Below are 27,157 nucleotides of genomic sequence, written 5' to 3'. Positions count from 1 at the left end.
GACAGACTAACGGCATTGCCAGCCATGCCCGATCCCGTGCTGGCCCCAACATCCGCACTCGTACACGTGGGTGCACTTTCCAGGAGGGTAGCGACCTGAAGCAGGAATTCCTCCCCTCACCCCTGGCTGTTTCCTTTCCTTAACTCAGTGGTGCTGAGGCCAATTGTAGGGCACATTAATTCGGGGACAACAACAACTTGTATTTATATAGCGCCTTTACTGTAGTAAGAAATCCCAAGGTGCTTCACAGGAGCGTAGTCAGACAAAATTTGACACCAAGCCACATAAGGAGATAATAGGACTGGTAACCTAAAGCTTGGCTAAAGAGGTATGGTTTATGGAATGCCCTAAAGGAGGAGCGAGGCGGAGAGGTTTAGGGAGGAAATTCCATAGCTTAATGCCTAGACAGCTGAAAGCATGGCTGCCAATGGTGGGGTGAAGGAAGTGGGGGATGCATGAGAGGCCAGTCTTGGAGGAATGGAAAGTTCCCAGAGCTGTAGAACTGGAGGAGGTTACAGAGGTAGGGAGGGGAGAGGCCATATAGGTATTTAAACAGGAAACAGACCTGGAATTGAAACTGGGACCTTCATGAGACACAGAGATGGAAAATTTAACTGTGAGGCATTAAGACAATTTCAAAATGTTTCTTTTTCTTTTGCTTTCCGCTTCTTAGCTTGTTGATCTGAGAATACAGGGAGATAATCGCCTACCTGCTCTTCCCGAGGAATGGCACATTCGGCCCAGCTCGCAGAAGTGTGTAAGGCCGATCCATCGAGGAAGGAGAGGTGGGGCGTTTGCAAGTCTCCTTTTCTTCCCCCACCCTATTGGAGAGCACCTGGTGCTCACTTGGCAGGTTCCCTCGCTACTCAGTCATCTCCTTGTTAAGAGTGTGCCCACTTGGGTACACGTCTCCCACACTCCTTTCTCTGTTGCCCCATGTCATCAAACTGCAGCTTGCCATTGTTTTGTCGGGAACGCGTGCCTTTGATAAACGGAACGTTGTACTGAAGCGAGCGACCTGTCAGTCTGGCAATGATCACGAGGGAGAGAATTTTGAACATCTGTCGTCATAGAAAAAAAAGTGACCTTTTCCACAAAACAAATAAGTGCGTTCTTTCTGTCAGGTGGACTCCATTTATTTTGTCCCACTTTTATTCCTGATCAGTAGATAATTATGGATGAGCAAAAGTGTCTGTCCAGCTTGGCTCGTGGTAATGTCATTAATCATATTCCTAGGTCTCTTCCATTATCTTTCTGAAGCGGTTGGCTATCCTACAGGTACACAATACCAATTAAGCCAAGCTGACAAATGCCCTAGCCTGTCCCCACCCAATTCCACACGCGTTTGCTATCCAACAGCCCCTACTAGAAAGTAATCAGGAGCAGGACTCCAAGGCGATTTTCATATACCTAGCTGAGGTGCACTGATGCCAATCCTGAGGCTTAGTTGGTAGTACCCTCTCCTTGGGTCAGAAAACTTGAGTTCAAGGCCCAGTCCAGATGTTGAACACATAATCTAGACCAACTCTTCAGTGCAGTACTGAAGGAGTGCTGCACTGTCGGAGGTGCCATTTCTCAGATGAGAGGTTAAACTGAGGTCCCATCTGCCAATTCAGGTGGATGTTCGAGAAGAGCAGGGAGTTTTCCTGATGTCCCAGGCCAACATGCCTACCTTAACCAACACCACCAAAAACAGATAAACTAGCTATTTAACTCATTGCAGTTTGTGGGATCTTGCCGTGTACAATATGATCACCCTGTTTGCCTCAAAAATAAAACGACGGTATGTGAAGTGTTTTGGGTGGTTTCTGAGAGCTGACCACCCCTGCAGTTGGACCTGGATGGGATATGACACATTTAACACCTGTATTCAATGACTGTGAAGGGTCTGTTCCAGTGGGGTCTTGTAGGGGGCGGGGGGATGGTTTTAATATGGTATTTTTCAAAACAGTACTTGGATAGATAGCTGCACTGTGCGCAGTGCTGGGGCTCAGCAATCACCTGTTAGCGTGCTGTTGGCTCGACCCTGTGCTCTACTAGGATCCCGAGCCAATAAGTTTCTGGCTGCGAGCCTGGCCTGCCTGGGACTGATGTTAGTTCTATCAGCACAGTGCAGATCATTCCAATGTGTTTGACTTGATTCTCAAACCCAGGCCTTGCTGCTTTTGGCTGGTAGCTTCAGTTACTGCAAATTGGATGCATGTGGAAGAAGATTGGGGTGGGGGAGAGAGAATAATGTCTTGACTTTTTTTTCTGTGACTTTAGGAGACCGTTTTTCTTGGCACTAACTCCCAGTGGCTCAATGGGCAAATGCACTGTCTAGGCAATTTAAAGAAATGACTTTGCATTTATATAGTGCCATTTCAAGTCACGCAGAAATTTCTCAAAACACTTCACAATGAATGACTCCTGAGATGCAGCCAACTGTTGTAATGTAGTAAAATACGGCAGCCATTTACCACACCACACCCCTCCCCACCCCCCCGCCAAACAGTATTGAGATGATTGATTAATTAATTTTTGTGTGTGTTGTGTTGACTGAGAGGAATATTGATCAGGACACTGAAACCTTTTTTGCTTTCCTTCATGTGTTGTCCTGTGATTTTTAACAACCATCGGAAAGGGGAAAATGTAGCCGACAATGCAGCATTCCTCTGGAATGTCAGCTCCAATCCTGGAGTGAGGCTTGAACCTCCCAACCTTATGAATAGAAGGAAAGACTGGCATTTATATAGCATCATTCTTAACCTCAGGACATCCCAAAGCGCTTTACAGCCAATGAAGCACTTTTGAAGTGCAGACACTTGTTGTAATGTCGGAAACGCGGCAGCCAATTTGCACACGGAAAATCGCAATGCGATAAATGACTAGATAATCTGTTTTTTTAGTGATGTTGGTTGAGGGATAAATATTGGCCAGAACACCAGGGAGAACTCCCCTGTTCTTCAATTAGTGCAGTGGGATCTTTTACGTCCACCTGAGAGGACAGGCGGGGCCGCGGTTTAATTGGTGAATCAGCAGCCCACCCAATTTTCATTTTATTGCCTGTTTTGCGCTACCCCCCCCCCCCCCAAGGCCTATTTCACCCCCACCATTTTGAGGCCCTGGTAAAGAATTGGCTGCATAGGAAACTGTATGTGGAGCCTGTAGGGAGGATGGCGAGTACGCAGGATGGAGTATTTAAAAGTCTAGATCAATCCCACTAGCATTGAGCTACACATTGGATGTACATCTAATTTGGTTTGTTACATGTAGATTCTGATTGTACTGGGAGTCTTCATTTGCTAATTAAAAAAAAAAATTGCTGATGATGTGGGCGATGCTGGCAAGGCCACATTTAATGCCCATCCCTAGTTGCTCTGAGGGTTTTAAGAGTCAACCATAGGACTGGAGTCCCACGTAGGCCAGACCAGGGAGTGGTGGCACATCCACTTTCCTGAAGGATATTAGTGAACCAGTGAATTTTTAAGGAAATCTAGCATGGTTTATTTTATCTGGTGCCAGCCCATAAACCCCAAATTTATTGAATTGAATTTCCCAACTTGCTATGCTGGGAGTTGAACCCACAACCTCTGAACTGCTAGTCCAATACCAGAACCACTAAGCTACCATATCATAGTTACCGCATAGGATTAATTTTGAGCACGCACTGCCAATGGGTCTCCACCAGTATGTGCTCTGAAAATTGTCCCCCTCATCTCTTTAACCTACGCGATGCAACTGGACGTCTCTTGCCTCCCATGTGGTGAAACACCACAGGAGTTGAGCTGGAGCCTGACAGACAGAGATTAACCCAGAATGCACTGCAGTCTGGCCACATGCAGGATCTTCCAACTCTACTGACCTCAGTCAACAAGATTGGCATCTGTGTGTATTCAGCCCACTTGCCTGTACTGGAAGCTTAGCCGGTGGTGCCAAACCTCAATGTTGACATACAACGGTCGATTCACCAAAAACTACAAGCCTGGTGAGCAGCCCCCCTTGAGAGGAAGTGTAGATTGGAGAATCCAGCAGGAAGGTCAGTGTCTCCCTCTACAAATCGTGGGGAGGGGGGTCTCAATTTTCCAGTAAGGTAAATGGGAAGTGGCACAAACCAAACGAGATGATGTCTTTCCTTGATTTTCCATTCTTCATTTCCCTTCGCACTGGTAAATTAATCTTATAATTTGGAAGTTTTCCTGACTTTCTGTGGCACTTGGAGTACTGAAGACCACACCTAGGGGTAATATTACTGACTTTGCCCTTCCATTAAGGAACCTCATTCATTGGAAGCTCATATCAGAAATTCAGGTGTGCACTGTGTATAATTTTCTGACACAGCACATGCACGGATTTCCAATATTCACTCCCAGTGACTGAGGCTCCTTTCTGGGAGCACAAAATTGGAAAATTTTCCCCTCTGGAATACTGTGTTCTGTTCTGCAAAAAAAAAGAGGTCTAGGTATTGGAATGGATCTAGAGAAGATTGATTGCAGAGGATGGGCTATGAGGGAAGATTGAAAAAACTCAAAGCTCTACAGACTACAGTGAAGGATGTTGCAAAAGAAGACAGCACTGAGGTATATAGAGTAGATAAACCCAGAAGATTACTTCAGAGTGAGCCAGGATAGTAGGAACGAGAAAAGTAAAGCAGATTTGTTTTTTATTCTTGGGATGTGTGGCAAGGCCACATTTATTGCCCATCCCTAGTTGGCCTCCAAAGGTGGTGATGGGCTTTCTTGACATGTTAGCAATGATACTGAATTCAGTTTTACAACCGACCGTGGTGGGATTTGAACTCACGGATGTCAGTCCAGGACCATATTCACTACTCTACTATATTTAAAAGCTGCTTTGCTCAAACAGCAATAGATGTTTAGAATAATCTGGCAGGCAGGACCATGTAGACAATACCATTAGGGACCTTCAGAGGGAGGCTGGATGCAATAATGAAAGACTTGGTGCACCAGAGGCTTCATTAGGCTCTTGTAGACTTTTCTTACTGCTGATTTCTCTTATTTGATGTGAAAGGACTCTGGTTCACCAGGTAGAGGTGCCAGGTGTGGGGAGTTGTGTGATAAAGAAGGTTTTGTGTTTAATCTCAGTTGTGCTGAGTTAGTGGATAGTTAGTTAGTTTGTCCCCTGTGCCTAGTGGCACATGAGGAAATCCACTTCTTCCACTGCAGTCTGTCCAAAGCAAGATATTTGACTCCCTTGGAGTATCACCTTGCCTTACATTCAGCAGATTGCAGTTCGCTATAGTCGATGTTTATATTTGCCAGTCTGTAACAGACTTGTCCTATCTCTGGGTTGTTTCTGTAAAGAAAGGCATTTTTACGTAGATCGGTCATTAGCCTGACTCTCAAGCCCCTACCAGGAGAGCCGGTGGACTGCCTTTAGTCTGGCTCCTAACTTTCGACCTGTCTGGCTTGGGTGGTCCTACCAGGAGTTATACTCCCACCAGCATGGCTCCCATGGTCATGGGAGCATGCAAGCCTTCCCACCATGTCAAGGGGCAGTCTCGAGGGAAGGTGGGTTAGTTGGGGCAGGTATGGATTGGTTGCAAATACTCTTAACACTCCTTGACGAGGGATAGGATTATAACACCGGTTTCCCTCTTCTGATTGTTGACATTGACCTCAGCTAGAAGAAGACATCTCAAAGGATTTATTTTCCTAATGACTCCGTATGGAAGCTGGAGTTTATTCCTGACTGTTACGTAGTGCACTTGAATCAGCTCAACATACAATTCTCAGAACTTTCACTTCAGATTTACATTTGGTTTCACATAATAAATTACAGCCATTTAAATGTCTTGGTGTCTGAGCAATCGTAACGCGTTTATCTCAAGATGAGGCTGTAATATAAATAGCTGCAGTATTGCAAATGAGGGGATCGCAAGGGAACTTTATACTCGCAGTGGTAAGAGTTACAGCTGGGGACAGGAAGAATCATTTGCTATTCCTACTGTCTGCAAGGTGTACTTAATGGTCAGTGTGGAGGGAGCTTTACGGCATCTAACCCATGCTGTACCTGACCTGGGAGTGTTTGAAGGGACATTGTAGAGGGCGACATTCTGTATCTAACCCGTGCTGTAACTGATCTGGGACTTTGATGGGACAGTGTAGGAACTTTACTTTGTATCTGACTCATGCTGTATTTGACTGGCAGTGTTTAATGAGACAGTGTAATGGGAGTTTCATTCTGTACCTAACCTAGGCTGTACCTGCCCAGGGAATGTTTGATGGGACAGTGTAGAGGGAGTGTTATTCTGTATGTAACTGCGGTACCTGCCCTGGGAGTGTTTGATGCGACAGTGTAGAGGGAACTTTACTCTGTATCTTAGCCATATTGGGGTTGGTAAACTGCTTGACACTAAAAATAGAATCAGGTTTCTCTTCACTCTTTTTCCATGATGCTTTTTTCTCATTTGATTTATCTTCTAGTATTGTGAAGGTGATGACTGTTGCTGGGGTGCGGGTTGAACGGGCACTGTCAGCCCCATGATACCTCACCTACGAGGTCCCAGGCTAACTATGTACTTCTGCAGCTCAGTGACACTGAGGAAAATTGTAGCATTCCAACCGGTGTGCCTGTCTGAGATCAGGTAGCCCAGCAATCTAACCTTCCTGGTCTGTATAGCTCCGTACCACAAAATGTAGATCATTCACCGAATGAGCCACTAGGCAGTCTGTATTTTTTTTAAACTGTTCATAAGAAATTTTTTATCATTGAATACTGAGCAAAGGGCGTGACAAAAATGTGCAGGAAAACCATAAGAAGCACAGCCTGAGACAGACTAGTACATACTTATAAAAAATAGTAAACTACACAAGGTGAAGCTGGAGGAAGACATTTAGTTGCTTTTTGACCTATTGACCCAGGAACCAGTAGGGGGAGCAAGAGAGTTTATATAATGTCAGCTGTCACCTACACCAGCAAAAACTTATTTCTCCTTTCCTTGAATGTACTGATTCAGTTCCATGGGAATCGGGTATCCCAAACACTGGGGGGCACAGTCGATTCCGATCCGGTCTTCACCAGACGCCCACACACTTGCGCTACCTGGGGGTGGGGGGGTCACTGGATAGAGATCGGGAGTGGGAACGGCTGGAGCCCACTGCTAGGCCCCACCTCTGCCCATACTGAGACTAGCTCAGTCAACACCTGCCAGGGGCCATCTCTGGTCTGTATGGATAAGGTAGTTTCAAAGACGTCCCTTATCATGCCATCATCTCTTTACACCGTGCACCTTTGCTGGCAGCAAGTGTGGGCAGAAAACCCGCTGGTAGGCCTCGGCCAATACCACGAGGTACCCAGCTGCCAGAAGGAGCATGGGAGTGGCTGTGTTTTCTCTTTACTAGTACATCTCCTATGGCATTGCTCACTAAGTCGGGGTAGAGAGAATCTCCCGCAGATTGCATTAGTGATGCTGTAGGTATAGGTATGGGGATATGACACTACACTTAAGAGGTGTGCAGTTACAGGTGTGACTGTGTGTCAAAGAATGGTGATCTTGAAATAAAGGGTGTTTAATATAAATAGTAAATCTAATTTATTTTTTCGCCAGTTTGCTCCACTTTCTCACCTCCTCTTGCGATGGCTGTGGCAGGCATGCAATTCACATTCCCTTTGATACCTCAGCCAAGTGGCCAAGCTTCATCCTGTGGCCTAGTTAGTGTTGGCAGGGCATTCAAATGTGGGGGCGTGGAGATTAGAGCTGAGCCCAATCCTGTCCACAAACATACTCCTCTCCAGCAGGGCTCACTAGTTAGTGATTAGAAGTGAAAACCCTGACTTATTTTCCTTGTTGTAGTCCAAGGGAAGCTGGCACTAACTAACTACACCCAATTGTCAACCCAGGCAAGACCTTCTGTATGGCTTGACATCAGCCCAGGCTGTGCATTTACCCATGAAGCTATCAGGAGGACTCTGTTGCCTCCATTTAGATCTACTTCTGGAGAGAAGGGACTGAGCACTCAGATGAGAAGGTGGCTAGGTGGCCTTGAGTTCAAAGGGATAGGCTTGTTGGGTCTAAAGGCCTTTTCCTGTTCTTACCTGTAGTGGGAGCATTTGTCGCCCGTCCATTGCTTCCTCACGATGGCATAGTTTGAGTGGGCGGAACAATTGGCACAAAGCCCTATCCTTGCTGTTCTAAGAGTAGTAAAGACATTTTCAGCTTTTTGATAAACTAGCAACATTGAGTCTTTCAAAATGTCAGCAATTAGCTCAGTGGTAGCACTCTGCGTCAGAAGGATGTGGTTTCAAGCACCACTCCAGCGACTTGAGCAAATAATCCAGGCTGACACGTCAGTGCAGTACTGAGGGAGTGCTGCACTGTCGGAGATGCCATCTTTCGAATGAAATATTAAACCTGCTCACTCAGGTGGACGTAAAGCATCCCATGTATTCGAAGACGAGCAGGGGAGTTATCCCCGGTGCCCTGGCCAATATTTATCCCTCAACCAACATCACTAAAACAGATTTATCAGGTCATCATCTCACTGCTGTTTGTGAGAGCTTGCTGTGTGCAAATTGGCTGCCACGTTTCCTACATTACATCAGTGACTACACTTCAAAAGTACTTCATTGGTTATAAAGTGCTTTGGGGCGTCCTGTGGCCATGAAAGGCACTAAATAAATGCAAGTTCTTTCTGTTTCAGGCTCGCCCCAGGCAGAGGTGCCAGCCTTTACTCTCCACCCTGCCCCTTGCCCCATTACTGTTGTATATTCAAGATGTGTTAGTACTTGTGCACTCCCACTTTGTTTGGTGAGATATGTACAAACCCTTTTCGAGGTGTGTTTGCTCATAGCTGTGGAGAGTTCTCCCCTCCAGTTCAGCCTAAAGCCGCAGCAATGTATATTTTTATGTGGGGGACAGTCTAGTGTAGTGGTTGTTACTGGACTAGTAATCTAGAGCACTGAACTAATAATACAGGGAACACAACTTCAATTCCAACCAAATTAAGAATTTGAATTCGGTGTTAAAAAAAAAAATAAAGCTGGTATCAGTAAAAGTGACTAAAGATGTTGGATTGTCATAAAAAGAAAAACAACTGGTTCACTAATGTCCTTTTTAGGGAAAGAAACCTGCCATCATTATCCAGTCTGGCCTGTATGTAACTCCAGACCCACAACAATGTGGTTCAAGAAGGCCCACCACCATCTCTCCGGACAAGTAGGGATGGGCAATAAACGCAGGCTTTTAGAATTAATTAAAGGAAGTTTAGGATCCAAAATAATGATCCTGGAGGAATCAGCCTGAGGAAGTTTAGGATGCTGCCTTTATCTGGAAATAAAGACATTTTAGAATGTATTTTGTTTTTATTCTTCCCTTCGCTAGTGATTGTTGTGTTTGGACCCTCAGTGTCAGCTCCTTTACATGTACAAAGCACCTGTGATATTATCTGTTGAGAAGGTGTATATTGGCCAGATGGCCAAGCCCATTTTTTTTTAAAATATGTATGTTTGTGTGTGTGTAGTTTACAGCGTTGCTTTTTAAACTGTGTGATGCAGTACTCGGGCTGATCACAAGAGGGTGCTGTACTGCTCGTGCCGTTCAAAGTAAACTTGACGCTTGGCCAGGATGGTGCCAGTTACTTATCACATTTCCTGACCGTGTACAAACTGCTCCAGTTTTCTCAATAATTGTTGTGTAAAGCGTGTTTTTGTAAGACACAATTATTGTAATTAGGAATGCAGTCCAGGTGACTGCAGGATGTTTTATTCCTCCTAGACAGGAGGGAGTGGAGCTTCGTCTGTCTCTCTGTCACTCTCTCTGTCCCAATGTCCATCTGTCTCCCTCCCTCAATGTGTCTTTTTATCTGTGTCTGTGTGTTACTCTCAGTATGTTTGTCTCATTCTGGCTCTATATATGTTTACTATTCTTTCTACGTCAGCGTCTCTCGGTCTCAACATATTTCTCTCTGTCTCAATGTGTCTCTGTCTGTAGGTTTGTCTGTCATTCCTTTTGTGTCTCAGTGGTTGGGAATTTCCTTGGATCTGCTCCCACTCCGCTAACATAATGTCACTGGAAGTGCGGCAGAAATCCCGGCTTAACCTCTCACTACCAGCAAAGTTACAGCGGCAACAAAGCAGCAGCCTGGAGGGAATTGCCGGCCAATGTCTCTCTCTTTCTTTCTATGTGTGTGTGTGTGTCTTTCTCTCTCTGTCTGACTCTGTGTGTCTGTGAGGGCTAGGGTTACGGGGGGGTCACCACTCTGGGCACAAGCAGCCAGTTACAGGTTACTAGTTGAGCATCTGCATTGTTTTCCAGTGGAAGCATGGGAGGGACTGGAGGAAGGGTCCAGCAGGGAGAAGTATAATTATTTATAACAGGATCTCCCCTCCAGCTCCTTTAAGAAAAAGGGCAGGGTGACTGGATTGTTGCTCAGGTGCCCCACTTGTATTATTACAAGCTGGCCCCCTCCAATTTAAACGCTTTTCATAGAATCATAGAAATTTACAGCACAGAAGGAGGCCATTCAACCCATCTTGCCCGTGCCGGCCAACAAAGAGCTATCCACCCTAATCCCACTTTCCAGCACTTGGTCCGTAGCCTTGTAGGTTACGGCACTTCAAGTGCATATCCAGGTACTTTTTAAATGTGATGAGGGTCTCTGCCTCTACCACCCTTTCAGGCAGTGAGATCCAGACACCCATCACCCTCTGGGTGAAAATATTTCTCCTCAAATCTCCTCTAAACCTCCGACCAATTACTTTAAATCTATGTCCCCTAGTTATTGACCCTTCTGCTAAGAGAAATAGGACCTTCCTATCCACTCTATCTAGGCCCCTCATAACTTTATATACATCAATTAGTTCTCCCCTCAGCCTCCTCTGTTCCAAAGAAAACAACCCCAGCCTATCCAATCTTTCCTCATAGCTAAAATTCCCCAGCCCAGGCAACATCCTCGTAAATCTCCTCTGCACCCTCTCGAGTGCAATCACATCCTTCCTGTAATGTGGTGACCAGAACTGCACGCAGTATTCTAGCTGCGGCCTAACTAGTGTTTTATACAGTTCAAGCATAACCTCCCTGCTCTTATATTCGATGCCTCGGCTAATAAAGGCATGTATCCCATATGCCTTCTTAACCACCTTACCTACCTGTCCTGCTACCTTCAGGGGTCTGTGGACATGTACTCCAAAGTCCCTCTATCTTCTGCACTTTTCAGTGTCCTACCATTTATAGTGTATTCCCTTGCCTTGTTAGCTCTCCCCAAATGCATTACCTCACACTTCTCCAGATTGAATTCCATTTGCCACTGTTCTGCCCACCTGACCAGTCCATTGATATCTTCCTGCAGTTTGCAGCTTTCTTCTTCATTATCAACCACACAGCCAATTTTTGTATCATCTGCAAACTTCTTAATCATACTTCCTACATTCAAGTCCAAATCATTGATATATACCACAAAAAGCAAAGGACCCAGTACTGAGCCCTGCGGAACCCCACTGGAAACAGCCTTCCAGTCACAAAAACACCCTTCGACCATTACACTTTGTTTCCTACCTCTGAGCCAATTTTGGATCCAACTTGCCACTTTGCCTTGGATCCCATGGGCTTTTACATTCGTGACCAGTCTGCCATATGGGACCTTATCAAAAGCCTTGTTAAAATCCATATAGACTGCATCAAACGCGCTACCCTCATCGACCCTCCTTGTTACCTCCTCACAAAATTCAATCAAGATAGTCAGACACGACCTTCCCTTAACAAATCTATGCTGGCTGTCCCTGATTAATCCGTGTCTTTCTGCTTTTAGGACAGAGGAACCAAAGGCAACATGAGGAAAAACTTTTTTATGCAGCGAGTGGTTAGGATCTGGACTGCACTGCCTGAGAGGGTGGTGGAGGCAGATTCAATCAGGGCTTTCCAAAGAGAATTGGATAAGTCCCTGAAGAAAAAAAAACACAGGGCTATGGGGAAAGGGCGGAGGAGTGGGACTAGCTGAAATGCTCTTGCAGAGAGCCAGCATGGGCTTGTTGGGCCGAATGGCCTCCTTCTGTGCTGTAACCATTCACCTTGATTCTCCCATTAATGAGCCTGGAGCAGGATTTGTACCCAGGCTCTCGGTGCCCTTTGTGCATCAGGCACCCACCATCACACAGTCAACCCCTCAGTCTGTCTCTTTCTCCTCATGTCTCAATATGTTTCTATTTTCTCTCTTTCTCTGCCTGTCCCCCTCTGTTGCTATGTCTTGGTGTGTGTCTCTGTCAGTCTTTGTCTATCTTTGCTGTCTCTGTGTGTGCCTCGCGCCGACTCCATCCCAAATTCCCCACTCTGACTCAACCCTATCTCCCCACCTTCTCACCATATCCCTCAACCCCATCTCCGCACCTTCTCACTATATCCCTCAACCCCACCTACCCGTCTTCACAGCGTATCGTGCAGTCTTTTCCCTCTCCAGACCCACAACTAATTGTCTCTTGAACCCATTTGTACTCTCGCTGCTTCAGTGGTCTTCCATGTAACATATTCCACAACTCCATTTTCCTTTTGCTCACCCTAACTTTACTTCTTACTCCTCGCTTCCTCATTTTTAACTCGTGCCCTATGGGATTTGAAAACTTCACACAATTTACTTGGGCCAATTTTGTCAGTTTCCTTAATAATAAAAAAAATCAATTCAGTCACCTCAAAGTCAAGCAAAGCCAATTTCCTCAACATTCCCTCACAACTGATACCTGGAATCATCTGGTTGCTCCCTTCAAGGTCAATAGTATTCCTGCCCATGATCGGGTAACTGCGACTGCTGGAGTGCTCCAAATGAAGTCTGCCTAACGCCTTCTACAGCAACAATATAGCCTCTTTTAATTTCTTGGCCCTGGCTGGATGGGTTCTGGGCATTGACCGGGTCAAGTGCCTGAATGTGCCTTTATTGGGCGTATGATGCCATGGAGTACTCTAGATCATGCCATGCGTGGGATAATTTCTCCATCGAGAGAGCATCAATAGTTAAGTGAAACCAGGGACTGGAAAAATGCTTCAGCAAAGCAGCTGTAGCTATAATGCTTCCTTATAAAAATAAAATGAGATGGGCCGGTGCCAACCTGCAACGAGGAGGGCTGTCAAAAATGGTCTATTGCCTGCGACTAAGCCAATAATGTCATAAGGTAATGATGTCATCAAGGCTCATTCTGAAGGGAAATGGGCTAGGTTAGAGTATCTCTGGGACTCCTCTCTGATGAAGACTGGAAGGCAATATAGGTTAGAATGCTGCCCTTTCACCTCCTTGATCTGTGTCCAAATCCAGCCCAGACTGATGGGATGGAAAATCAACGTGGGTTAAAACAGTGTTCAATCCTCTCCTTGACCTGGGTTCAAATTAATATGATACAGATGGGATGAAGGGATCTCTCTCTCTCTCTGCCTCTGTCCCTCTCACTCCTTTCTCTCACTCCCTCTTGCTCTGTATTTATCTCTGTGTGTCTCTCCATCTCCCTGTGTTTTTGGAACTTTATCTTCCTTGCCCTGTATGTCTATTGCTATGTTTCTCTTTTTCTCTTCTCTTTCTCTCTTTCTATCTCTGTCTTTCCATCTCCCTGTGTCTCTTGAACTATATATCGCCCTTGCTCTGTGTGTCTCTTGTTGTGTTTCTTTCCCTCTTTTGGCTTTCTCTCTCTCGCTCTCTCCACTTTTTCTCTCTCCACTTTCCTTCTCTTTTTTTGCTCTCTTTCTCTGTATCTATAGCAGTCTAACTCTAAGAAAGGCTGTAAGAATAGCTAGTGCAGGAAGTGGAGATACATGTTCGTGTATAGGGTTGGCACACAGGGCTCCCATGGTTGGTGGGGTCAAGGTGCATTGTTGGGGCAGAGTAGACAAAACTAAACTGATTTGATGTGTTTATGATATATAATTTTCCCCAGAGCTCATCATTTAATGTTTTAAGGAGTACTCTTGAAACAATAAATAAAACTCAAAAGGTCACACATCCTTAAATTAAATACATATTTTAAAAAAATGAGAGAATACCACAATTTGGAAATGCAGGTTTTACCAGAGATATTCAGTTATTCATTTTTATAGGAGGATCAAGTGTCCCAAAAAGTGGGCTGTTTCTATCAACTGAGTATGTGAGATTTATGCCATTGTTACGGCTGCCAAACCTACGAGAGATTTGGAGTACACTTGTGCTGATGCTTTTGTGTTGATGCAAAGTAGTTTTGGGCGTAAACTGACCCAAAAGTGGCAGCATTAATACGGGGGCTGATTCCCATTTGACTTCCAGGTGTGTGTGATTGATCGAGTCTCCGCCCGAGAGGCTGTCTCGTGGCGATTCAAATTTGCATCCACTGCGGTATAGCTTCAGGCCCAGTACAAAGCCACACGCAATCTGTCCCAGCCCCTGTCTGAGTTCCTGATGTTAGCCACCCATGGGTGCAATTCTGTGTATAACCTTGAGAAGAAAAGAGAGTGACTAGAATTTTCATGGTGGTGGATGGGAGGTGTAATGATCAGTAACCTGTCATTCTGGAATGGTACACTAGGTGGTGCTGTATGTATATAAGAGTGGGCTACCCACGATGCACTAGGCTACCCACAAGGCAGCAGTCAAGATGGAGGCCTCTACAGATACTGTACCTAGTCCACGTGCTCAATAAAGTGTCTAGCAAAAGCTAGCTGTTCTTAATAAAAATAACTAGTTATTAATGAACATAACATGGTACCAGGGTTGGTAAGATCTGCTGAATATTGTGCAATGCGACATGGAGAATTTGAAGCCACCAGAGCGTTTGAAACTCACAGGAAATGTCGACTACAATTGGCAGACTTTTAAACAACAATTCGAACTCTACATTGCTGCCATCGGGTACGGTACGAAGCCAGGCGCAAGGAAAGTAGCGTTGCTGCTCATGGTTGCAGGCCCACAGGCGATAGAGGTATTTAATACATTTGTATTTAATCCAGAAGAGAACAGAGAAAAATTAGACGATGTGCTAAAGAAGTTTGATACACATTGTTCTCCCAAAAAGAATGAAACCTATGAGAGGTACATCTTCTGTTCTCGGACACAGCAGCAAAATGAGACTTTTGATAGCTTTTTGACTGATCTGAAACTGAAAGCACAGACATGTAATTTCTCTGAGCTGAGAGCATCCATGATTCGTGACCAGATTGTGTTTGGTATTCATGATAAAAAAGTCAGGGAATGTCTGTTGAGAGAAACCGAACTAACATTGGAAATTGCTGTGAAAATATGCCAAGCTAGCGAGCTAGCTCAAAAGCATGCCAAGACTTTCAGTGAAATCAATGATGATGCGATTGCAGTAAGTACTGCTATCGGTGCTGTGTCCTACAAGGGGAAGAAACATGGGCAGAACAGAAGTGAAAAGCAATCGGAGGAAGGAATTTTTAATTGTAAGTGCTGTGGCTACAAACACCAGTTAAAACAATGTCCAGCGTTTGGAAAAATGTGCACAAAATGTCATGGAAAGAATCACTTTGCCAAACAATGCTTTTCAAAAGTAAAAACTAAGAAAGGGCAACGAGTTAATGTAATTGAGGACACTGATTTAAGTGAGACATGTTTTGTAGGAATGGTGTCATGTGACAATATCAAAAAGGATACAGAAAATGTGCAGCCCTCCGGAATTAACGATGCTGAACATAAAGTTAATGCAGTAAAAGAGGACAAATGGATGATGCCACTGCAGGTAAATGGAGCATTAGTTACATTGAAACTAGACACTGGGGCAAAAGCAAACTTAATCAGTATGAGTGACATTAACAATATGAAAGAAAAGCCCAAAATACAGAAAAAGTCAGTACTACTGAAGGACTATAATGGACAGAAAATAGATAGCTTAGGTGTATGCAGACTTAAAGTGACAGTCAAAGACAAAGTGCATCATCTCCTGTTTTCTGTTGTGGCTGAAGGACTTGATTCACTACTGGGTGACAAAGCTTGTGAGGACTTAGAACTGGTCAAGAGAGTCTACCGTATAAACTGCCATAAGCAGACCAGATGACTCGGTGGATTCTGTAGTGAATAATTTCCAGGATGTGTTCAAAGGATTTGGAGTTCTACCATTCACTTACAAGATCCAGCTAAAGGAGGATGCTCAGCCAGTGGTACATGCTCCACGAAGAGTTCCAGCACCCTTGCGTGACCGGCTCAAGAATGAACTGGACAGAATGACCACACTAGGAGTCATCAGGAAAGTCGAAGAGCCAACAGACTGGGTTAACTCCATGGTATGTGTAAAGAAAAAGAACAATGATCTAAGAATATGCATGGATCCAAAGGACTTAAATGCAAACATAAAACGTGAACACTACCAGATTACCAAGCGAGAAGAAATCACCAGTGAATTGTCAGGTGCCAGATACTTTACAAAGCTCGATGCCTCACAAGGATTTTGGCAACTAAAACTGGATGAAGAGAGCACCAAATACTGTACCTTCAACACACCATTTGGCAGGTATTGTTTCCTCAGAATGCCTTTCGGGATAATATCTGCATCTGAAATCTTTCATAGAGCGATGGAATACATAATTGAAGGTCTGGAAGGAGTTCGGGTCTATGTTGATGACCTCATCATCTGGGGCTCCACACTGAAAGAACACAATGAGAGACTGACTAAAGTGCTACAGAGCATACGCCGGAATGGACTGAAGCTCAACAAAGCCAAGTGTCAGTTTGGCGTCCAGGAAGTCACTTTCCTAGGAGATAATCTATCTGGTAAAGGAATAGAGCCAGATATGGAAAAAGTAAACGCCATACTCAAAATGCCCCGACCCACTGACAAAAAAGGAGTGCTACGCATCATGGGGATGATAAACTTCATTGGAAAGTTCATTCCTAACTTGTCAGCCAAGACAGCCTGTCTGCGAGACCTGCTACGTAAAACAAATGAGTTCGCATGGACAGAAAGACATGAACAAGAGTGGATAAACCTCAAAACAGTGCTGACAGCCACACCTGTACTCACCTTCTTTGACCCAACAAAGAGAATCAAAGTGTCAACAGATGCATCAAAAGATGGCCTAGGCGCGGTCTTGCTACAAGCAGAGGGTGAAGATTGGAAGCCTGTTGCCTATGCCTCCAGTTCTATGACTGACTCTGAGTGTCGATACGCCCAGATTGAAAAGGAATGTCTAGGCTTGGTAGTTGGACTAGAAAAGTTTCATGGCTTCATATATGGACTTCCCACCTTCACAGTTGAGACAGACCACAGCCCACTGGTTGCCATCGTAAAAAAGAACCTGAATGAGATGTCTCCAAAGATTCAACGACTCATGATGAAGCTGCAAAGATATGACTTTGAACTGATCTACACACCAGGCAAACACATAGTGTTAGCAGATGCACTATCCCGAGCACCCACAATGAGTCATGTGAGCTCTACTGAAGAAGACGTGGATGTTCATGTGAGTATGGTCACTGCTGTGCTGCCCGTGTCAGACACAAAATCAAAGCAAATAGCAGAAGAAACAGTAAAAGATACAGTATTACAAACCGTAATAGAGAACATTCATCATGGTTGGCCAAAAGGTTCCTGTCCAAAATATTTTCACATAAGGTCAGAATTGAGTGTCACAAGTAGACTATTACTAAAACAGAACAGAATAGTCATTCCACAGGCTCTACATCAAGACATGCTCAAAAGGATTCATGAGGGACACCTCGGAATTGAAAAATGCAAAAGGAGAGCAAGAGACACTGTTTATTGGCCTGGCATAAATAAGGACATTGAGAACATGATAGGCAAATGTGAGACATGTCAGAAACACCAAAACAAGCAAGCAAAGGAACCAATGATAGTAGCTGACATACCAACAGCACCATGGCAAAAGGTTGGTATGGACCTTTTTCATTTAAATGCTAAAGACTATCTAATAGTGATTGACTGACTACTATTCTAACTATCCTGAGATGGCGCTGCTCTCAAGCACCACAGCAAGCAGTGTCATAATGCATGTGAAATCCATCTTCGCCAGACATGGAATTCCCAGGATTGCCGTTAGCGACAATGGTCTGTGCTTCAACTGTAAGGAGTGGCAACAGTTTGCAGCACATTATGACTTTCAACACATCACATCCAGTCCATTGTATGCTCAGTCGAATGGTAAGGCAGAGAAAGGTGTTCAAGTTCTCAAGCAACTACTGAAGAAAGCGACAGAAAGCAAGTCTGATCCTTATCTCGCCCTGCTGAGCTACCGAGCCTCACCTTTAGACTCTGGTTCTTCACCTGCTGAACTCCTAATGGGTCGCAAGTTGCGTACCACGCTACCCTGCTGTGCAAAAGAAAAGCAGAGTAAGGAACTGAGACAGAGACTTCAACTGTTAAAGCTGAAACAGTAATCATACTATGACAAGTCATCCAAAACTCTGAAACCATTGAGAAGGGATGATGTAGTGGATGTAGTGTATTTAGACTTCCAAAAGGCATTTGACAAGGTGCCACACAAAAGATTATTGCTTAAGATAAAAAATCACAGGATTGGGGATAATATTCTGGCATGGATAGAGGATTGGCTATCTAACAGAAGGCAGAGAGTTGGGATAAATGGTTCATTCTCAGGCTGGCAATCAGTAACTAGTGGTGTTCCGCAGGGGTCAGTGCTGGGTCCCCAACTCTGTACAATCTATATTAACGATTTGGAGGAGGGGACCGAGTGTAACATATCAAAGTTTGCAGATGATACTAAGATGGGAGGGAAAGTAGTGAGTGAGGAGGACATAAAAAACCTGCAAGGGGACATCGACAGGCTAAGTAAGTGGGCAGAGATTTGGCAGATGGAATACAATACTGGAAAGTGTGAGGTTATGCACTTTGGCAGGAAAAATCGTAGAGCAAGTTATTATCTTAATGGCAAGAAACTTGAAAGTACTGAAGTACAAAGGGATCTGGGGATCCTGGTGCACGAAACTCAAAAGGTTAGTATGCTGGTGCAGCAAGTGATTAAGAAGGCCAATGGAATGTTGGCTTTCATTGCTAGGGGGATAGAATATAAAAATAGGGAGGTATTGCTTCAGTTGTCCAAGGTATTGGTGAGACCGCACCTGGAATACTGCGTACAGTTTTGGTGTCCATACTTAAGAAAGGACATACTTGCTCTCGAGTCAGTACAAAGAAGGTTCACTCGGTTAATCCTGGGGAGGAGGGGATGGACATATGAGGAGAGGTTGAGTAGATTGGGACTCTACTCATTGGAGTTCAGAAGAATGAGAGGCGATCTTATTGAAACATATAAGATTGTGAAGGGGTTGGATCGGGTGGATGCGGGGAAGATGTTCCCGATGATGGGCGAAACTAGAACTAGGGGGCATAGTCTTAGAATAAGGGGCTGCTCTTTCAAAACTGAGATGAGGAGGAACTACTTCACTCAGAAGGTGTTAGGTCCATGGAATATGCTGCCCCAAAAAGCTGTAGAAGCTACATCATTACATAAATTTAAAACAGAAATAGACAGTTTCCCAGAAGTGAAGGGAATTAAGGGTTACGGGGAGCGGGCAGGAATTTGGACATGAGTCTAGGTTCGGATCGGTCATGGCCCTGTGAGTAGCGGAGCGGGCCCAGGGGCTGTGTAGCCTGATCCTGCTCCTATTTCGTGTGTCTAATTCTGTTAGATTCAGGAGATGGTTCTGTGATAGTGGATTGGCGGTTAGGATCAGATCAGCCATGATCTTATTGAATGGCGGAGCAGGCTCGAGGGGCCGATTGGCCTACTCCTGCTCCTAATTCTTATGTTCTTATGTTGTCAGGATTGCGGATCCAGATGCATGGAACAGGAAAGCTACAGTTCTTTAGGAAGTAGGACCAAGATCATACACTGTTAGAACTGAGGAAGGACAGATTCTCAGGAGGAACCGCCGTTCCCTCCTAAAAACACACGAGATTATCGAAGAGCAAATCGATGACAATGCCGCAACTGAATCTTGTCACTCACCACCAGAACAATCTAACACAAATACACATACAGGCTCTCATGAAAACACATCAGACTTACCTGTGCTGAGAAGATCCACACGTGAATTAAAAGAGCCTGATAGACTTAATCTTTGAGTACAAAGAAAACTACATTGAAAATGTATTGACTGTTGAAGATGTTTATGTTGTTATTGATTGATATTGATTGATACTGATTTTGTTTAACCTCAAAGAAAGGGGGATGTAATGATCAGTAACCTGTCATTCTGGAATGGTACACTAGGTGGTGCTGCATGTATATAAGAGTGGGCTACCCACGATGCACTAGGTTACCCACAAGGCAGCAGTCAAGATGGAGGCCTCTACAGATACTGTACCTAGTGCACATGTGCTCAATAAAGTGTCTAGCAAAAGCTAGCTGTTCTTAATAAAAACGACTAGTTATTAATGAACATAACAGGAGGGGGTGGGATTCTCACGATCGTCCATCGTAACTTTTCCCTCTGGGGTTTCTGCCAATCTTTCACTGAAGTTATGAGGGATAATTGGAATTCTCACAGAAATTCCAGATGGATATGTTGCTTATTGCGCCTTGTCACGCCCCTTGGAGAGCATCTCAAAGGGAAGAATTGCCTTTGAAGGGCACTGACTGTCGTTGCATAGAAAAACCTGGCAGCCATTTTGTGCACAGTAAGATCCTTCAAACAGTAATGAGATGACCAGTTAGTTAATCTGTTTTTAGTGCTGTTAGTTGATGGAGGAATGTTGGCCAGGACACCAGGGAGAACTCCCTTGCTCTTCTTCAAATAGTGTCATGGGATCTTTAACATCTACCTGAACAGGCAGTTTAACAACTCATCAAAGGATGACCCCACTGATAGTGCAGCACTCCCTCAGTACTGCACTCAAGAGCCAGCCTGGATTATGTGATCAAGTCTCTCAAAGGACAAGCTTCTGGCTCCGAGATCAGAGTGCTACCGATGATGATTCGCAGTGGGCAATATGATTTTGGTTTGAGTGCATCACACTCCACACCTGTCTGAGATTACATAGTGTGACAGCAGTGAATGGGTGATTGAGAGGACAAAGGCTTGCTGTGGTAATCACTCAGAGAAAGGAAAGGATAAAAAGGGAAAAAGAAAATCTGTGAAACGGGTGATGACACATCGGCAACACATTTTGCACCCTGCCCGATTTTCTTTTTCATGACTTCAGTGAGCTGCCCACGTGCTATCGCCAGTTCTGTACTAGTGCCCAAGGTGAGTTTCACCCAGTATGAGGAGGAAGGGCTATCCCAGCTTCCATGCAGCAAGTGTAAAAGCTCTATTAAAACTGAATTGCTTCACTGAAGATTTTTTTCAGTTCATGGCTGCCAGTGCCTGGTCTTCCCATTAATGACCATTCTTGTAGCCACTAAGCAAAAGCCCTCTTCAACTCCCTCCTAAATCTTTCTGTCTTGCACCTCCCTCCTGCCTTTGGAAAAGCTATATAAAAACCCTTTTCTGATAGGAACAGGAAAAGGCTATTCAGCCTCTTGAGCCTGTTCCGCCATTCAATGAGATCATGGCTAATCTGTATATTAGCTCCATCTACCTGCCTTGGCTCCATATCCCTTGATACCCTTGCCTAATAAAAATCTGTCAATCGCAGTTTTGAAATTTTCAATTGACTTAGTCTCAACAACTTTTGGGGGAACAGTGTTCCAAATTTTCACTACCTTTTGTGTGAAGAAGTGCTTAAACTGGCTCTGCCCCTTTAAATCATTTCTTGGTCTTCTTTTCTGTCCGTGCTTGGTGTCCACTTTTAGTCCTCCGCTCTGTAGACTTTGAGACATCCTTCGGCAAGTGAGGCCATGCTGTAGGAACCTAAGCTGTTGTTGTGGATTCCACTTGGCAACTGCTCACAGCAGCATGTTTCAAATCAGGGGCTCATCATGTTCAAAATCAGAGGCACAGACCAGCGTCCTGTCCCTCTGTGATGCAGCAACCCTCAGTTATCCTCAAGCAAGATATTTGTTAGGATATTTGATTAAAGAGTTTGTAATTTAAACCTTTGTTTTAACCACAGTCTTTTCCAAAAGCAACAAGGGAGGCAACAGGAAGTGTAACATTAAGTCTGTCTAGGACTAGAGGAACTGGGTGATGAGATTGGTTAGATAATCATCTTCTCCTTTTGGAACTTGGGTTCTAATCCAGCCCACACTAATTGGACAAAAGTCTCCTGCTGCTGCCCGTACAGATGCTAGTTGAACTGGACATAGGACCACTGCACTTTATTACCTGTAACTGGTAATCTCACTCAGGGAAGTTGCAGAATGGCTGGGAAATGGGGCTGAAAAATGTTACATTGTTGTATTAGAGTGCTTTTCTGAAGTTGGGTATGGGGCATGCTGTTGGGGTAGAATAGATGAGGGCGTTATTTGCATTTAATCGTGCAATACCTGACCTGAGAGAGCTTTGTGCCAGCACTTGGTATCCGAAATGAAAAGTGATCCATTCCCTAACACTAACCTCTCTCACCTTTTAATGAGGAAAACCTTTGCGTAGCCTACCTCATTGGTTGCACTGTTGATATTTACATATGAGCAATGAATGAGATTCCAATCTCGCCCTGATTGTTTCATTCAAGGATTCTCATGACCTTTTGGAAAGGTTGAACCTCGGGACATCCCAAAGAGCTTTATAGCCAATTAAGTACTTTTAAAGTATAGTTACTGTTGTTATGTATGAAACACAGCAGCCAATTTGTGCACAGCAAGATCCCACAAACAGCAATGAGATAATGACCAGGTAACCTGTTTCTCAGTGATGTTGGTTGAGGGATAAATATTGGCCAGGACACGAGGGAGAACTCCCCTGCTCTTCTTTGGAATAGTGCCACGGGCTCTTTTATGCCCACCTGCGCGGGCAGACGGGACTTAAGTTTAACATCTCATCCTAAACATGGCAGCTCTGACAGCACAGGACTCCCTCAGTACTGCACCGGAGTATCAGCCTGGATTATGTGCTCCAGTCTCTGGAGTGGGACTCGGTCTTGGGAATTTTGACCCTGTTGCTTATTGAAAGGCTTAATTTGGTGCTGATTTTGTTTGTAGGCTGCACACTGACTCCGCAAAGCACTTCTCGGCAAAGTACTGTACTGAGTAGACCAGCTGTTCCTCCATTACTCTTGTCAGCCTGTTTCAATTGTTTTCAGTGGGGACTTCAGTCCAATTTTTCTAATCTCACAAAGGCATTGTTTCCATTACTGAGGTACAGTTTGCATGCTGGTAACTCACCCATTATTCATGTGTGCTTGACAGTCAATGTCAGCTGACTATTCAGCTATGAAGGAAGCCACAGCCAAGACCGATCATGCCCACACCTGGCATCTACACACATAGCAGTGGTCATTGGATAGTGATCAGCAGCAGAAACTCTGGGCAATTCTCCTCTCCCCACCGCCCCCCCCCCCCCCATCCCATCCAATAGACACAGAGGACAATGCTCCAGCTGAGACCAGCAAATGAAGCACGAACTGGGGATACAGCCTGGGTCTTTCCTGGTCTGTTTGTCTCAAATGGAGACATGGCTCTGAACCCTTGGGGCAGGTAATGATTTGAGGTTTACCACCTTCTGTTTTCTTTATCCCGCTTTTCAAATCATTCAACCCAAGACTTGTATTTCTGCTATAATAAGCTTAACCATGCGCCATTAATTTCTATGGGGACACTCCCAGTCGACCAACATAACTTAATTGAAAGTTTAATGGAAACCTTAGAGAAATGGTGTTTATGCCGCTTCTCTGGGATTTCTGCAGATTATCCACTGAAATGCCCTGTGGAAGTTCAACCCTCGGCGTGGACAGAAAGGTCGCAACACCAATTGTTTGAGTTTTAGGGACTGCTCCAACTTTAGTCCGCTCCCATTCTGCAGCCCACAAGGTAGTATTGTATGAATGTTTTAGTCAACATGATGACCCCTCTCCCGTGTAAAATGGTTAGCCTACACTGCCTCCTCTCCCTTTCCAACCAGCGCAACATTGGCACTCAACTGGATCACAGTGATCTGTTTTCCATGTGATGAGCTATGGCCCATAATATTCAAAAAAGGAGGACTGGCATTCATATAGGCCTAGAAATTCGGTGGGCTGCGCCACCAGTTAGCGCCTAAAGAGGGCACTCAGTGGCTTTAGCGCCTCTGGCCACGCCTCCCGCGATATTTAGCGGGGCGCTAATGGCGGCGTTAGCCTGTTGCACTGCCCCGCCACTGATGACGTCATCGGTGCGCGCAGCGCCCCGCTACCGCCCCGATCGCGATATTTGGTAGCGCCCGCCTCTGTAGCGCCGTTCGCAAATCGCGCCCGGTTCATGGGGCCTACCTGTGGCGGCAGTGGCGCAAATTAAGGTGGAGGCGCGGGGCGGCCATTTTTTCCGGTGGCCGCCTGCCAGCACCTCCGTCCCCGGCCTCCTGATTTCCCCCCACCCCCCACCCCAGGCAGTGCCGGCTGTGTCCCGAGAGCCCGGCACTTCTCTTCGGTGCCGGGCTCTTTTGCCGGCACTCGCGATCGCTCATCGCGCTGCTGCAGGCCCCTCCCCCTTAAGCGGAGGAAGGCCTGCAGTACCGCAGCGCGCTGCGGCACTTTGCGCTGTGATATTCAGTTTCAGCGCCCCAAGAGGGACGCGGGGTGCCTTGAGCAGCGCCCCGAGTCCCTCTTGGGGCGTTCAAGATGAATTTCCGGTGGTCGCAACTGCTCCGATCGCAGTGGTAATTCCGGCGCCCAGGCGAGCTGGGCGCCCCGTTTGCGGCTCCCCCGAATTTCTCCCCCATAGTGTCTTATTACACCTTTCACAAACATCTCCAAAGCACTTCACAGATTACTTTTTTGAAGTGCAGTCACTGTTAACATATAGGCAAAATTGGCATCTATTTTGGTACAGCAAAGTCCCACTAACAATCGTCAAGGGAGTTGGTTTTCAGGATAACTAACTGCAAATTATTTCTCAATGTGCTGGCCACAGAACTCTTGTGCTTTGATCTTATAATTCTGTTCAGATCGGGTTCATTTTTCACTTGTAGAAAGTTGATGTTACTGCCAGCTTCTTGGTACCAAGCTCACAAGAGTTGGCTGGAGCCAACTGGTTCTGCTGCTGAATCTTTTGGCTAATATTGAGGAACTGTAGAGAGTCGATAGATAACAAAACAGTAAGAAAGAGCTTGCAATTTCCATGGTACCTTATTGGATATCCCAGAGCACTTCACAACCAATGAAATGCATTTGAAGTGCAGTCACTGTTGTGTAGGCAAAAGCAGCAACCATTTAACACATGGCAAGATCCCAGAAACTGCAATGAGATGAATGACCATTTCTGTCTGGTGGCATCAGTTGAGAGGTTGGCCAGGGCAACTCTCTGTTCTTTTTCAGATAGCGTGGCATCTGTAATGTTAACATAAATCAGCAGGCAGATGGATAGGGCCTCACTTTAATGTTTTACCCAAAAGACAGCATTTCCGACAATGTAACACTCCACCAGTACTACACCAGAGTGCCAGCATAGATTGTGGTACTAGAGTGCAGCTCGAACCTCCTACCAATTGTCTGTGAGGCAAGAGCACTACCTACTGAGCCAAACTATCACTACCAAAGATGGGTAAATAGAGTTGAGGTACAGATCAGCCATGATCTAATTGAATGACGGAGCAGGCTCGTGGGGCTGAATGGCCTGCACCTGTTACTTATGATCCTACTTGCCCTGGGAATGTTTGATACAATGTAGACGGAGCTTTACTCTGTATCTTACCTGTGCTGTACCTGCCCTGGGGGTGTTAATGGGACAGTGTAGAGGGAGCTTTACTCTGTATCTAACCCGTGCTGTACCTGCCCTGGGAGTGTTTGATGGGACAGTGTAGAGGGAGCTTTATTCTGTATCTAACCCGTGCTGTACCTGCCCTGGGAGTGTTTGATGGGACAGTGTAGAGGGAGCTTTACTCTGTATCTAACCCGTGCTGTACCTGCCCTGGGAGTGTTTGATGGGACAGTGTAGAGGGAGCTTTACTCTGTATCTAACCCGTGCTGTACCTGCCCTGAGGGTGTTTGATGGGACAGTGTAGAGGGAGCTTTACTCTGTATCTAGCCCATGTTGTACCTGCCCTGGGAGTGTTTGATGGGACAGTGTAGAGGGAGCTTTACTCTGTATCTAACCCGTGCTGTGCCTGCCCTGCAGTACTCTCTAAGTTGTGTGTGGTGGGGGGAGGACTAGAATATGCACAAATTCTTTTCTCAAAGGGAAACTTTTCTTTCCTCCAAAGCTTCAACACTCACGTTTTTTTTTCTCTCTCTCCTCTCCTTCACAGTTTAACTGGTAATGAACCACTCACCATTTTGCCTCTGACCCAAGAAACAGAACAGACTCACGGGAAGGCCCACTTCAAGGTCTGCGATCGTCTGAAGCTGGAACGGAAACAGCGGCGGATGTGCCGGCGGGACCCCGGAGTGGCAGAGACCCTAATGGAAGCGATCAGTATGAGCGCCCTCGAGTGTCAGTACCAGTTCAGATTTGAGAGGTGGAACTGCACCCTGGAGGGGCGGTACAGGACGAGCCTTTTGAGGAGAGGTCAGTTGTGGCTCTTTCTGCATTGTGAGTTTATCTATGTCCTGTGCCTCTTCTGTGTAATTGCTGTACATTGGGTATGTGTTTGAGGGGGGAGTGTGGGAGAAAGGATGGTGTGAAAGGTCACCTTAATGTCAGCTCAAGCTACCACCTACTCTCCAATGGACAGTTGGCTTTCTGGTTGAACAGTACAGAATAAAAATGGCAAAATGTTGGAAAATATATAATGGGTTAGTCTGAAAGAGAAAGGCAGGTTCATGTTTTGGGTAAGACATTTCAAATGGAATGGCAGATGCAATTTAATGAGGATAAGTGTAAGATAATATATTTTCAGTATTTTCTGCTTTTATTTAACATTTATATTCGCCGCCTTCTCTCTGATCTCTTTCCCCTTTACACACTCCTTTCAGTTTTCCCCCTTTGTCTTTACACAGGCCGGCTGGCTGGGATTTCTGAATATTTCCTCCTATCTTCTCTTGCTAAAAATGAAAAAAAAGCGAGAGTACACAATGGGGGTCAGGCTACCCTGCACCTATAGTATTACTTGAATGCCCTTTATTAAGATGACAGGCTGTATAGTTCTAATATATATGAATGTAGTTTAGGTGTCAGCCTTGGCTCAGTGGTAGCACTCTCACCATCTAAAAAGAAAATTTTTTTTGGATAGAGAGCCTTTGGCAGAAAGTCAGGGTTCTGATGAACATAGAA

The 27,157-nt window shown here is 45.2% G+C and overlaps 1 protein-coding gene across 1 annotated transcript in view; it reads left to right on the top strand.

Moving 5' to 3' along the window:
• The window catches only part of wnt9a (wingless-type MMTV integration site family, member 9A), a 75,989-nt gene that overhangs the window by 8,390 nt on the left and 40,442 nt on the right, over positions 1-27,157 (top strand). The window contains exon 2 of the mRNA XM_085992100.1: positions 26,193-26,452. Coding sequence (XP_085848226.1) covers positions 26,193-26,452 — 260 coding nt within the window. The remainder of the gene's footprint in view (positions 1-26,192; positions 26,453-27,157) is intronic.

Source organism: Somniosus microcephalus, chromosome 7 (genome assembly GCF_052327205.1).
Source record: "Somniosus microcephalus isolate GS21.2 chromosome 7, FLI_Smic_1.0, whole genome shotgun sequence".
NCBI classification, from domain to species: Eukaryota; Metazoa; Chordata; class Chondrichthyes; order Squaliformes; family Somniosidae; genus Somniosus; species Somniosus microcephalus.
The sequence above is the reverse complement of the archived record's forward strand: the minus strand, read 5'-3'. Positions and strand labels throughout refer to the sequence as shown.